This window comes from Pelophylax lessonae (genome assembly GCF_965119305.1).
Source record: "Pelophylax lessonae genome assembly, chromosome: 7".
In the NCBI taxonomy this organism is placed as follows: domain Eukaryota; kingdom Metazoa; phylum Chordata; class Amphibia; order Anura; family Ranidae; genus Pelophylax; species Pelophylax lessonae.
The window spans coordinates 275194216-275207932 of record NC_138774.1 but is presented as its reverse complement, the minus strand read 5'-3'; the positions used below and the strand labels follow the sequence as shown (position 1 = coordinate 275207932).

General features: G+C 46.4%; 1 protein-coding gene across 1 annotated transcript in view; it reads right to left on the bottom strand.

Annotated features, from left to right (window-relative positions):
- Positions 1-421: 421 nt before the first annotated feature.
- The window catches only part of NTMT1 (N-terminal Xaa-Pro-Lys N-methyltransferase 1), a 27836-nt gene continuing 14540 nt past the window's right edge, over positions 422-13717 (bottom strand). Inside the window, exons 2-4 of the mRNA XM_082262665.1 lie at positions 13467-13636; positions 6218-6470; positions 422-927 (exon numbers count right to left, since the gene is read on the bottom strand). Of these exons, the coding sequence (XP_082118791.1) occupies positions 671-927; positions 6218-6470; positions 13467-13628 (672 nt within the window). The 5' untranslated portion in view covers positions 13629-13636 and the 3' untranslated portion in view covers positions 422-670. The remainder of the gene's footprint in view (positions 928-6217; positions 6471-13466; positions 13637-13717) is intronic.

Here is a 13717-nt window from a genome sequence, read left to right as displayed (position 1 = left end):
ACCAGACTGCTCTGTCTGGTCCTGGGTCAGAAACCAAGAGGAATAATGTGGTAAATAGGACTGTGAAGGGTTAGAACCTCTTGACAGTATTGGCTCCATTATAGTCAAAAAGGGAGGTAAATACTCCCCCATAAAAATCTAACAGTGGATCCAACCCTTCCCCATGCCACCCAAGATAAAAAAAATAAAACACACGCACACAAAAAACTGTTTTTCTGCAGTTCCGATCTAATTGTCTTTCTTTAAATGGACCTTATTTTTCAAATTCCAATCAAAATACCAGTACCTGGTGATGTCAGCAGCTGGTTAGAAAAAAACATTTATTTTTCTTTTGTGTGTTTTGGCAAATTGATCTTTTCTTCTGTCCATAATATCTGATATACGGCTGTCTGACATCAATGAGCTGTCCTGTGTCTCTATCCATAATATCTGATATACGGCTGTCTGACATCAATGAGCTGTCCCGTGTCTCTCCAGAAGTCATTATCTCCCATTGACATCATAGGCTTCTTTCTCATCAGCAAGATGGCACACTCTGCAAGCTTCCTTCTTCTCATATTCCAGTTTATTAAACGTGGCATGCTTAAAAAAAAACAAGCTTTTCTTGGCAAAGCAGTCTACAGTGGATAGGTCGTGGTTACGACTTGGCAGGCAGACCATGCGGTTTCCTTTATCTCATGGCAAAGGAGTAGACATGATAGATTTCATCAGGAAAGTTCTCCTGTCTTTCTTGGGCCAGAATAGAGAGGCCTGATTGTTTGATTAGCCTACATACCATGTCCAGGTCTCTGCAGATGCTGCTGTCCACGTCGTCCATAATGACGCCTTCTGTGGCCATGTTGTCCTTGATGACAATGATGCCGTTGGGTCGTAGGCCAGTTTTGCAGCGCTTTAAAAAATCCACAAGGTGGCTGTCTGTCAAATGTCCTGCACCAAGACAATAAGCGTTAAAGGTCTGCGTCAAAACAATGATAGTTAAAGTAAAAGTCCACCTTAACACTAAAATCACTGCATCTATAGCAGTGGCGGCTGGTGCGCCTTGGGCTAGGGGGGGCAGCAGACGGACTGCACCATACACCCCCCACCGGGCCACACCACGACCCCCTCACGGCTCAGTCACCCTCAGCGGCGGAAGCAGCAGCTTCAGCTTCTTCCCCCTCAGTAGAAGCGTCTCCTCCCCAATGGCATGGCTTCTACTTTCGGTCAATCAAGAAACAGGTCTCAGGACCCGCTTCCTGATTGGCCAGGAGGCGGATCCATGTGATAATAGCGAATGTTCATTCGCTATTGTCACATAAATGGGTGGGCTCGGGGTGCAGTGCTCTGCACCCCGATCCCACCCTTTTTTTAGCCTGTGAGAGCCTCAGTTTTTAATCACATGGTTAAAAAAAAAGCCCCATTGAACTCCATGCGTCCGACGCCCCGCATGTAGATTAGGGGGCCGGACGCATGGATAGGGGGGGCGGCGCCCCTGCGCCCCCAATACACCAGCCGCCACTGATCTATAGACCTCCACGATCTAACACTAACCTATCTGTAAAGAAGAGATCAGTATACTTTTTTTTTTTTAAGCCAATCTCACCCAATCCCACGCGGAGCTGTCAGCCGCAGCTTCGCTGGGGAGTCGGGTGCAGAGGACACAGCCGAAAATGGAAGCCCCATAGTAAGTCTATGGGTGACTTCACTTCTCATTAATTTCACAGCCATTGTTGGCCGTGTCCTCTGCAGAGCTTCCAACCACTGGAGACCGGATCGGCTTCAAAAAAGGTATGTATACTGATTTCTTCTTTACAGGGCTAGATAGGTTAGTGTTCGATCGTGGAGGTCTGTAGATGCAGAGATTTTAGTTTCAGGGTGGACTTACACTTTACAGTAAACCTGTGGGCAAAAGCACAAATAACATACAATGACAGCCAATATAAAGGGCTCATTTACACTTGCTTCGAAATGTGGCTTCAGACACACTTTTTTAAAGCACTCTGAATGCCAATCCAAGCACCCATCACTAAATAAAACCTTTCAGTCCTGTTCACACTTGCTTTGCTTCAAAAATAATACCCCATGTCCATTTCTTGGTGCTTCAATGAGTCTCCAATGCCTCCATAGATGTCTATGACAATGTTCACTTAGATCACCTGAAGCTTTTTTTTCAAAATGAGCTTCACCTTTTTTTTTTTGGAGGTACTGAAAGTACGAGATATCCCAGGATGCATTGGGAAACCAAAAAGCGAACCAGAAAGACATCCTCAGCAGTCACTTCAGGTTCATGTGTCTGTAAATGTCTGGTGCAGACATTACATCACATCTAATGTGCAGCCTGGAACATCAGGAAGGCGAGCGGGGTGCTGGCCAGAGCAGTGGGTCCAGTGGGGTTATGTCTCGGCCCACCTAGCGTGGAGCTGAGGTCTGGGCACGCTCGCTGGTCAGACTGGGGTGACTACTGGATCTAGATATTCAAGCCCGTTGTCAGTCCTGCAGTGGATTGTAGATCTCTCAGGGAAAAAAAAAAAACACAGGAGAAAAAAAAACTATCTAAAAAGAAAAAATTGCCAGGACTAGAGATCCAAGCAAGGAAGTAGGTCCTTACGCCTGACTAGTCAGAAAAAAAACTGAGTACCTATAGCAGAGAGAGGGAGTATACCCCCCTGGGACTGCCCATAGACCTAGCCAGACTTTTTTCTGCCTAGTGTGCTACTCCTGTAGGGGGCAGTATAACCCTAGTGTCCTACTCCTGTAGGGGGCAGTATATTGCCGGCAACGGCATCGTCCCAATCAGTGCGACACTGCACTGCACAGATTTCCAAAAGTAGTTCCTGCACTACTTTTGGCGACTTCGAGGGAGACTTCAAAAGACATCTGTGCATGAACCCGCAATGTCTTTCAAGTTGTCGGACTGAAATGTGGCTTTGGAATTGTGCGAGTTCAGATGAAGTCGCATGATGTCAAAGCTGTGTTCAATGTGAACGAGGGCTAACATACAACAGTTACAGAATGCTATAAGTGTGAACCAGAATGCCACACAGTAGATTTGGTGTTTTCATACACTTCTGAGCTGGCTGTACTGAGAGATGGAGAATTTGAAAACTTTGGTAAAACATGGTAAGATTTAACCGCTCTCCGCCAGCTGGTGATTGTATAACATTCCGAGCAACTGACAGATGCTCTTCAACAATTGGAGGACTCTAATGGCGCTTTTCCACTGCATGGAACCGTACCGGTTCGGCACGATTTTGTGCTTTTCCACTGCTGGTACCGCATGGTATAGGGTCGGAACGGTTCGGTACGGTACGGTATAGGTTTGCTTTTCCACTGCATGGAACCGAACGGTACGGTACGGCTCTGAAAAAACAGTACCTACTCGATTGTGGTTCCAACAGGTACCAAACTGGTACCATATCCCACAATCCTTTGCATGCAGTCACTACTAGCCACTGGTTACATAGTTACATAGTTAGTGAGGCTGAAAAAAGACACAAGTCCATCCAGTTCAACCTATGATGTGTGTGTGTGTGTTTGCTTTTAACCGTACATTGTATACCCCTGTATGTTGTGGTCTTTAAGGTGTCCATCCAATAGTTTTTTGAAACTATCAATGCTCCCCACTGATACGACTGCTTGTGGAAGAGAATTCCACATCCTTACCGCTCTTACAGTGAAGAACCCCTTACGCACTTTAAGGTTAAACCGCCTTTCCTCAAGTTTTAGTGAGTGGCCACGTGTCTTATTGTATCTCCTTTCTCTGAATAGTTTGTTCCTTATGCTAGGGTCGCCAGTACAGTATTTGTACATTGATATCATATCCCCCCTCAATCGTTTCTTCTCCAGAGAGAATAAGTTCAGTGCTTGTAGTCTTTCCTCATAGCTGATGTCCTCCATTCCCCTAATTATTTTTGTTGCCCTTCTCTGGACTTTCTCCAGTTCCAGCACTTCCTTCCTGAGGACCGGTGCCCAGAACTGGACAGCATACTCCAGATGTGGCCGGACCAGAGTCTTGTAGAGTGGGAGAATAATCTCTTTATTTCTGGAGTGAATCCCCTTTTTTATACAACCCAGTATTCTGTTGGCTTTGCTTGCAGCGGCTTGGCATTGCATGCCACTTCCAAGCCTGTTGTCTACCAGTACCCCCAGGTCCCTTTCCATCCTAGACTCACCCAGAGGTTCCCCCCCTAGTGAGTAGCTTGCTTTCTGGTTTCTGGCCCCCAAGTGCATTACTTTACATTTTTCTACATTAAATCTCATCTGCCATGTAGTTGCCCACCCCGTTATTTTGTTCAGGTCCGCTTGTAAGATTTCCACATCCTGCATAGAAGATATTAGCATGCCTAATTTAGTATCATCTGCAAATACTGAGATTGTACTAGATATCCCCTCCTCTAGATCATTTATGAATAAATTAAACAGGATTGGTCCCAGGACAGAACCCTGGGGGACCCCACTTTCCTCACCCGCCCAATCCGAGTACTCCCCATTAATCACCACCCTTTGCACTCTCCCCTGGAGCCAGTTCTCTATCCAGGTACTCACCCTATGGTCCATACCTACCTTCCTTAAGCCCCGTACACACGTACCGATGGTCGGCTTACAAATGTTCCTCTTTTCTCCCCGGGATGTCGGTGTCTGCTGAAAAGTGCAAAGACAGCACAAGGACAGCACAAGAATTTTGTCCGCCGACTGCAGAAGTGATGTCATGTAATGGTTAACTTTCCCTGTGTTTTCTATTTTCTGAGCATGCCCAGTCTTGCAAATCTGCGGTCTGTCGGCCGAATTGTGTACTGACAGGCGAACAATCGTCCGTTCTGGTGTCGGCATACAAATATTTTCATGTTTGCACGAAAGACTTTTGTCCGCGGATTGTGCGCAGACATCTGTCGGAGGCACCATACTAACACGCGTACAATCGGCAGATCCTTCGTCCACCGACGTTTGTATGCCGACGATCGGTACGTGTGTACGGGCCTTTAGTTTGTACAGTAAGCGTTTGTGGGGAACGGTGTCAAAGGCCTTTGCAAAGTCCAGATACACCACATCCACAGGCTTACCTTTATCTAGGTGGCAGCTCACTTCATCGTAGGTTAATAGATTGGTTTGGCATGAACGATTTTTCATGAATCCATGCTGATTACTACTTATAATACCGTTTTCATTACTAAAGTCTTGTATGTGGTCCCTTATCATCCCCTCCAAAATTTTGCAGACTACTGATGTTAGGCTGACCGGCCTATAGTTACCCGGGATATATCTCGGCCCCTTTTTAAATATTGGTACCACGTTGGCTTTTTTTCCCACCCACCCCGTTGTTATCCCACCCACTTAACTTAGTACTACTTTAGTGGAAAAGCAAACCTATACCGTACCGTACCGAACCGTTCCAACATCGTACCATGCGGTACCAGCAGTGGAAAAGCAAACCGGGCCAAGCAGGGCCGAGTAGAGCCGAGCCGGTACTTGCAGTGGAAAAGTGCCATAATAAACCCTCATAGAAAGGGCAGGGCCGGGACAAGGGGCGAGCAGGAGGGGAAGCTGCCCTGGCTGGGCACTGTGATATCATGTGAAGTAGGGGGGGCACCACAAGGAGATATGGGGGGGGGGGAGAGGATTTGTGTTGGAAGGGGGCATTTGGGAGGGTGGTGGTGGTAAGCATTGCTCTAGGAGGGGACAATAGGACTAGAGTGCTAAGAATGATTTAGGGGGATTTGTGTTGGGGGGGGGGATGAAGGAAGAAGACTTTTGCCAGGAGGAAGGATTGGGGGGGGGGTTTGAAGTGAAGGGAAGATGATGTATACTTGACGGGGAAATTTTAGGTGTAGAGGATTTGTACTGGGAGGGGTGCATTTTTTTTTTTTTTTTTTGAGGTAGGGCCATTGGAACTGGGGGCATAAATATTGGTGCTGAGCAGGGGAATTTCAGCAGGGTGGTGGATTTGTACTGGGAGGAGAGGGAATTTATGCTCAGAGGCATGCAGATTAGTGCTCAGTGTTTTTGTGGGGGATTTTTTCTGACACATAATGTTCATAGATTTTTGGGGGGGCACGGTTTGCCATGTTCGCCCTGGGCTCTAGATGACCTTGTCCCGGCATGATATACCTAAATGCCCACTTTAAACCATCTGGGCAAGCAGTCAGTTTTCATAGTTGTCACCTGATTGGCTGCCCTAGATAAGCATTCTTTGCACCAGTTTTATTGCATGAGACCCAATAACCCCACATGGCCTCCTCACCTATTACCCACTGTATCCAAATGACATCATAGCGGTTTGGCTCTGGTGAAAACTCCTGAAGGCCGGAGCAGTAGAAGTTGCCGATTCTCTTCCCATCTTCCCCGAGATAGCTCTTCGCCTTGCTCAGAAATTCATCTGTCACGTCAACCATATCTACCTTCTTAAATAGTGGCAGCAAGAGACGTTTGGTGATGCGACCTATGCCAGCCCCACAGTCCAGGGCATAGGAGGAGTCTACCTTATGGGAATTATCCTGCCAGAGAAAGAAGTTTGAGAAAATACGTAGGCCAAAGATGCAAAAAAAAAAAAAAAAAAAAAATGAATTGAATGATGTAAGGAAATACTGAACATACACCCGCATTCAGACTTGGAGCCAGGTGAATTGAATGTGTGCTACTAAGAAACAAGCAGATAGAAAGTTGGAGCAGAGGGATGACCTAATCAGTCTCTGGTTGTTCCTTTAAAGTCCAATCAGAACACTAGGGATGGCCAGGGGACACCACTGTATCTTCTACAGGTCTAAATCTCATAATTATAGGACTGTTTTTTGTTTCTTATTGGTTGAGCCAAATGGACTTGATCTTTTTTCAACCTGACTAACTATGTAAGTTATAGTCCAGTTGGAATATTTAGTAAGCGCTGTTTAGACATATTAATTTAATGTAAAGTTTCCAAAAGAATCCCAAACAGCAGCTGCACAATTATTGTAAGATTCACACATTTTGGGGAGTGTATAAATAATTTTATTAACTAATAGGAGTGTAATAAGGGTCCATTATGGCACCGGTGCCTTTGGGTATAAAATGTGTTCACTGTATGCATCTTGAGACTGACTTTTTGGTTTTGACTGGAGTGTACCTTTAAGGGATTTGTGTAGTCATGACATTTATAGCGAACCCCCTCCTCCCCATGATATCCCAGCATTCATTTTTCTTTTACCTTGTTCCTGTAAAGGAGAAGCAGCTCCCTGTGATATCATCACCAGACTTCTAATATTCTTGCAGGGGTAACTGCAAAGAAGTAGCTTTCTCTTTATGTCGGCACACCCCCAGAACTACATCTCCCACAAGCCCCTTTCTTTACACACAGTGTGTGGGCAGGTACTTTGAGTCAGAGCAGCAGGATTTTCTGCTGGTTATTAAATCAATGTATGACTGTGGATAGGGAGAGGTCTGTAGTAGGGATCGACCAATATCGGTTTTTCGTTGCCGATACCGATATTTTGGCCACTGCATATCGGTATCGGCCGATATTTTGAACATTTAAAGTTTTGCAAAATAAACACAATTTTCGACACAAATCTGTTACTGAATCCTTTGGTGGATGGCTGGCTACCACCCTGTGGTGGGTGGCTGGCTGGCAACCTTTGGTGGCTGGCACCCTGTGGTGGGTGGCTGGCTGGCAACCTTTGGTGGCTGGCACCCTGTGGTGGGTGGCTGGCTGGCACACTGTGGTGGGTGGCTGACTGGCACGCTGTGGTGGGTGGCTGGCTGGCACGCTGTGGTGGGTGGCTGGCTGGCACGCTGTGTGGTGGGTGGCTGGCTGGCACACTGTGGTGGGTGGGTGGCTGGCACCCTGTGTGGTGGGTGGCTGGCTGTCACCCTGTGTGGTGGGTGGCTGGCTGGCACCCTGTGTGGTGGGTGGCTGGCATAGGCCCAGGGCCTGTGGCTGGCTAGCTGGTACAGGCAAGGCCTGTGGCTGGCTGGTACAGGCCTGTGGGTGACTGGCTGGTTGGCACCGGGCAGCTGTGGGTAGGTGTATGTATGTGGCGGCTATGTTAAAACACACTGTGTGCACTGTACACTCACTGTCCCGAGACTCCCTGACTCCAGACGAGGCTGAGGGAGGCGGCCTAAGAAGGCAGAAGCTGTCCCAGAGGCGCGTGGCGCAACATACGCAATGACGTCACGGCAAAATCTGTAACCTCCGGGGCCAATTCCGATTATATATATATATATATATATATATATATATATATATATATATATAGGAGAAAATGCATATCGGCCCTCAATATATCGGCCTTGCCGATAATCGGTTGATCCCTAGTCTGTAGACCTGGGCTGGTTGGGTTTCCAGTATAGCAAAGTCTCAGTGTTGTCAGCCCAAACAGGAAGTTAGGAGACAACTGGATTTCCTGCAGATCTACAGTCATTTTTCTGTACTTGCAGTTTTTGAAGGGACATCACTGTTCCTGCCAGTATTGTATTGCAGATCAGTACTAGATTTTTGTCCCCTGACACTTAAGTGTAACCAAGCAATTTGTGGACTGCATAAAATGTTTAGAAATGTCTTTAGAAGTAAGACATTCTCACATGCAAAACATTATTTTTCAGCCCAGAATAGTATAGAATGTTCCCATATCTGGGAATGACATGGAATAATTGATTCTGCATGTGCTGGCAAAGAGAACCCATTATGTTTTTACACCCGGGATTCACATTCAGCAGAATAAAACTCAGCCTTGGCACCAGGCTGTTTTATTTTAAGATCCAGCAGGAGGCCACGTCAGGCAGGAGGAGAACTGATTCCAATCACTACAGTCTCAGCTGACTAATACAGCGTATGAAACCTCCAATATAGTTCTGAATTTACTGAATTTTATTAAATATAGAAGCATATTACACATTCTTGGGGCTCAACACCAGGCAGGCAATACTGGGCCTGCTTTCATTTAGTGTAGAAAGATCTTTGATTAGGGTTTATTGAAGGGCAAGTCAAGCCAACATTGAATATTTATTGTGTGTGGAGCGCGGCATAGTAAAATAATCCTTAAAGTCAAAACATATTCTGTTATACCCACAGGGGAGTTATTTACGCAGTCCACCTGTTCTGACAAGGGGTGCGCACCATTGCGTAAGAGTACCCTATCTTGTCTTCTATGTGACTTTCCCTGATATATCAGAATCGGCCCCGGAGGTTACCGATATTGCCGATATTTCGGGAAAGTGCTGTACCGGAGTGATGCCTGCAGCTAGAGGCATCACCCCAATACCGGCGTCCATAGCCGACGGTCGGCTGTCTTGTAATGACAACCGATTCGGCTGAGAAGCCGCTCGGCTGTCATTACAAGGGGTGTAAGGGGACGCCTCCCACCGCCTTCTGATGCTCGCCCAGGTCTCCCGTCCCATCGGGAGACCTGGGCAACCAGCCTGCATGGCCGCTGAAGACCTGATCAAAGCCAGCTCCGATCGGGTCTCCATGTAAAAACCCGGAAGTGATGTCATGACACCACTTCCGGGTACAGATTCAAAAAAATGACAGCATTCAAAACAGCCAAACTTGGTGTTTTGAATGCTTTTAAGTGCAGAGGAGGGGTTTGGGGTCTTTTAGATACCCCCAGATCCTTCCACAACAGTACCTGTCAAGACAAAAAAAAAAAAAAAAAATGTAAATGTACGAAAATATCGGCCGATACCGATATTCAAAGGCCAAAATATTGGTATCGGCAATAAATAAACAATATTGGTCGAACACTAGTACTAATATTTATAGGTAAAGTTGGTCCAGAGAATATCCGATTGCCTCTCGGGGGATCAGAAAGGATTTATTTTCCCTTCCCCTGCTGTAGTAAATTGGATCATGCTTTGCTGGAGTTTTTCGCCTTCCTCTGGATCAACTGCGGGTATAGGATTGTGTATATGGGATTGTATGGTTGGGTTTTCTCTACTGTTTTTTATTGGTTGAGCCAGATGGACTTGTCTTTTTCAACCTGACTAAGGGTCATTTCACACGGGAAGTCCCCGTATGTCCGTTTTACATCCCATTTTTTTGCGGATGAAAAACTGACATAATGCATGTGATTGCGGATGTCAGCGGATGACTATCCGCTGACATCTGATTTGCGTCCTTTCCGATCAGTTCAGTTTTTTTTGGAACGGAAGAGAACCCTATGCTTAGCAATAACACACGATCTCCATTTTCCTCCCTCACAGAATGGAGGCTGTTATGCCTCTCCTCCCACCACGGCCGCTGGACTCGCTGATTGGCTCCTGCTGTGTCCAATCACAGAAGGAGCGGGTTGCCAACGGCACCCGCCCCCGACCTTATGCACGAAATCACGTACAGGTAAGTGATTTCGCACAGCCCTGCCGCAGTATATATGCGGTAGGTGGTCCTAAAGCAGTTAAAGGAGTTGTAAAGTCTGAAGGATTTTATCTTAATACATTCTATGCATCAAGATAAAAAGCCTTCTGTGTGTGGCAGCCCCCCCAAGCACCCCTAATACTTATCTGAGCCCCATCTCTATCCAACGATGTCCACGAGTGCCTTCCGCCATCTCTCTCCTGATTGGCTGAGACACAGCTGCGGCACCATTGGCTCCTGCTGCTAAACTCAGTTAGCCAATCAGGAGAGAGAGGGGGCAGGGCAAAACTGCAGCTCCCTTTCCTGAATGGATACACGGAGCTGCAGCTCGGCTCGCGCCATTTTACTGCAATTATTTTACCATGATTTTGACTGGACTTGAAGCAATGCCTATGTCTATGGACCTCAAAACGCATCAAAATCGGCCCAAAGTAGTGCAGGGACTACTTTGAAGTCGTACAGATATGAACGGTACTCATTAGAAATTATGGATTGTGACTTGTCATGCGACTTTGCAGTCCTAAATCGCAGGAAAAGTCGCACAAGTGTGAAAGGGGCCTTAATGTGGCCGCAAACAGTCAGTCAATGTTAGGAATCACATGACCTTTGTTCATTCTATTCTGTATTTCAGGATTTACTAGCTTCACATACCTCAGAAGACTATTAAGACCTCATGCACACTGGAGGTTTTTACAGCGGCTGTTTTTGACATCAGATGTTTTTTTGTACAACCAGTAAACTCCCCAGTATGTTCTCCTATGTCTCCATGCACACATAGGCTGTTTATCAGCAGTTTTTGGCAGGGGCGTTTTCTGGCTGGAAAAATTCCATTGCTTTTTTTTATAAGCCTGGGTTGTGTTTGGAGGTGTCGTTGATGGAACATAGCCTGGGTTTACACTGGTGAATGCTGAACACCACATGGGATTTGCACCAAAAACGCACCGCATTCCTGTACACATCACATGGGATGTCTGTGTGATGCGATTTGATCCATATATTTTGTATGGCTCAAATTGCATGACATTTGCACCAAAATGTTGTAGGATCCTTTTTTTCTCCACACCTAATCGCATTGCATGGGTGTAAACACCCATATGATGCGATTCTGGCAAGCACACTGCATTTTGCAATCTGTTTCGTGGTTATCGTTCATAGAACATGAAGGCCTGTTGACATTGTACCGATTTGGCATGCAATTTGCCACGTCGAATCGCATGTCAAATTGGAGCCTATTGCCGGCAACGGCACCGGTTCACACTTGGCGCTTTTCCACTGCATGGAACCGAACGGTTCGGCACGGTACGGCGGCGCTTTTCCACTGCATGGAACCGAACGGTACGGCTCTCAAAAACAGTACCACCTCGATTGTGGTTCCAAGAGGTACCATACCCGGTACCATATCCCACAATCCTTTGCATTCAGTCACTACTAGCCACTGATTGGTCAGAGAATCCCACCCACCCCATTGTTATCCCACCCACTTAACTTTAGTACTGCTTTAGTGGAAAAGCAAACCATACTGTACCGTACCGTTCCAACACCATACCATGCGGTACCAGCAGTGGAAAAGCAAACCGGGCCAAGCAGGGCCGAGCAGAGCCGAGCCGCTACTTGCAGTGGAAAAGTGCCAACTCTGAGGGCGGGTTTGAAATCAATCAGCTGAACGTGCACAATTTCAAACTCGCATGTCATTGCGAGTTCAGGGACAATTCCACAGACACATGTACGGGTTCATGCACAGATGTCTATTGAAATCGCCCCTGAAGTTGCCAAAAGCAGAAACTACTTTTGGTAATGGAATCGGTGCGGCGCAGAAAAGTCAGGATTGCCGGCAATAGGCTCTGATTTGGCATGTCAAATCTGCCCGATGTGAACGGGGGCTTAATGTCCCATGAACTACATCCCGAAACAGATTGCAAAATGCAGTGAACTTGACAGAATTGCATCACATGGGTGTTCACACCCATGCAATGCCATTTTAATGCAAGGAAAAAAGGGTCCACATTTGCACCAAAATGTTGAAGGACCCTTTTTTCCCCCGCACCTAAATCTTATTGCATCGGTGTGAACAGCCATGCGATGCAATTCTGGCAAGCATTGCATTGTGGGAAAGTCTGAGTTACTGAAATAGCAGAGAGGTGATTTTTAGCTTTCAACCTCGCATGTCAGTGCGACTTTAGCCCCGTACACACGTAGCGATTGTCGGCCGTAAATATTCGGCCGACGACCGATCGGCCGATTGTAGGCTTGTTAGTATGATGCTTCCGACAGCGCATTTTCGGCCGAACAGAAATCGGGTGTGCAGGCATTAAACAGCCGATTAGCAAGACTGGGCATGCTCAGAGAAGAAAAAACACATGAAAAGTGAACCATCACATGACATCACTTCTGCAGTCGGCTGTTGTTGGCCGACAAAATTCGTGTGCAGTCTTTTGCAGTTTTCAACAGACACGACAGCCCTGGACAAAAGACGGCCGATCGTTCAGCCAACGATCAGTACATGTGTACGGGGCTTTTGAGAGCGATTTGACAGACATCTGTACGGGTTCATGCACAGATGTCTAATAAAATCTCCCTGAAGTCGCCAAAAGTAGTGCAGCAACCACTTTTGGGAATCGGTGCGGCATTGCAAAGACAGGGTTGCACCGATTCGGACAGTGACGTTGCCAGTAATAGGCTCTGATTTGGCATGTCAACTCTGCCTGATGTGAACAGGGGTTTAATGTGCCATGAACAACTCCCCGAAACAGATTGCAAAATTCAGTGAGCTTGCCAGAATTGCCCATGCGATGCCATTTTGATGCGAGGAAAAAAGGGTCCACATTTGCACTAAAATGTTGTAGGACCCTTTTTTCCCCCCGAACATAAATCTTATTGCATGGGTGTGAACACTCATGCGATGCAATTCTGGCAAGCATTGCATTGTGGGAAAGTCGGAGATACTAAAATAGCAGAGAGGTGATTTTTAGCTGCAAACGCCAAAGAACGCTGAAAAACGGCAATGCAAAAAAGCTAAAAAACGCTGAAACGTTTTTACAACGTCCCGTGTGCATGAGGCCTTATAGTACAAGGGGTGACAGTGGCCACTATATATATATATTTATACACACACATATACACACACACACATATATACTTGTATTTTATATACTTGTATACTCACTCGAAGGAACCTCTGCAGAAATTTTTTGGAGCCGCTGATGTCTATGCTGGAAATATGTCCGTAGCCTCCCAGCATCCCGTCCACTGTGGGCTGAACATTCTTCCAGTACTTCTTTGCGTTAAAGTAGAACTCAGTCTCGTCTTCCACCAGCTCATTCGACATTGTGGAAACTAAAAACACAAATAGGAAAAAAAATTAAAAATCCAAATTTGAAATTTGACGTTCTCAGCAGCTTTCCTTTCCAACCAAAT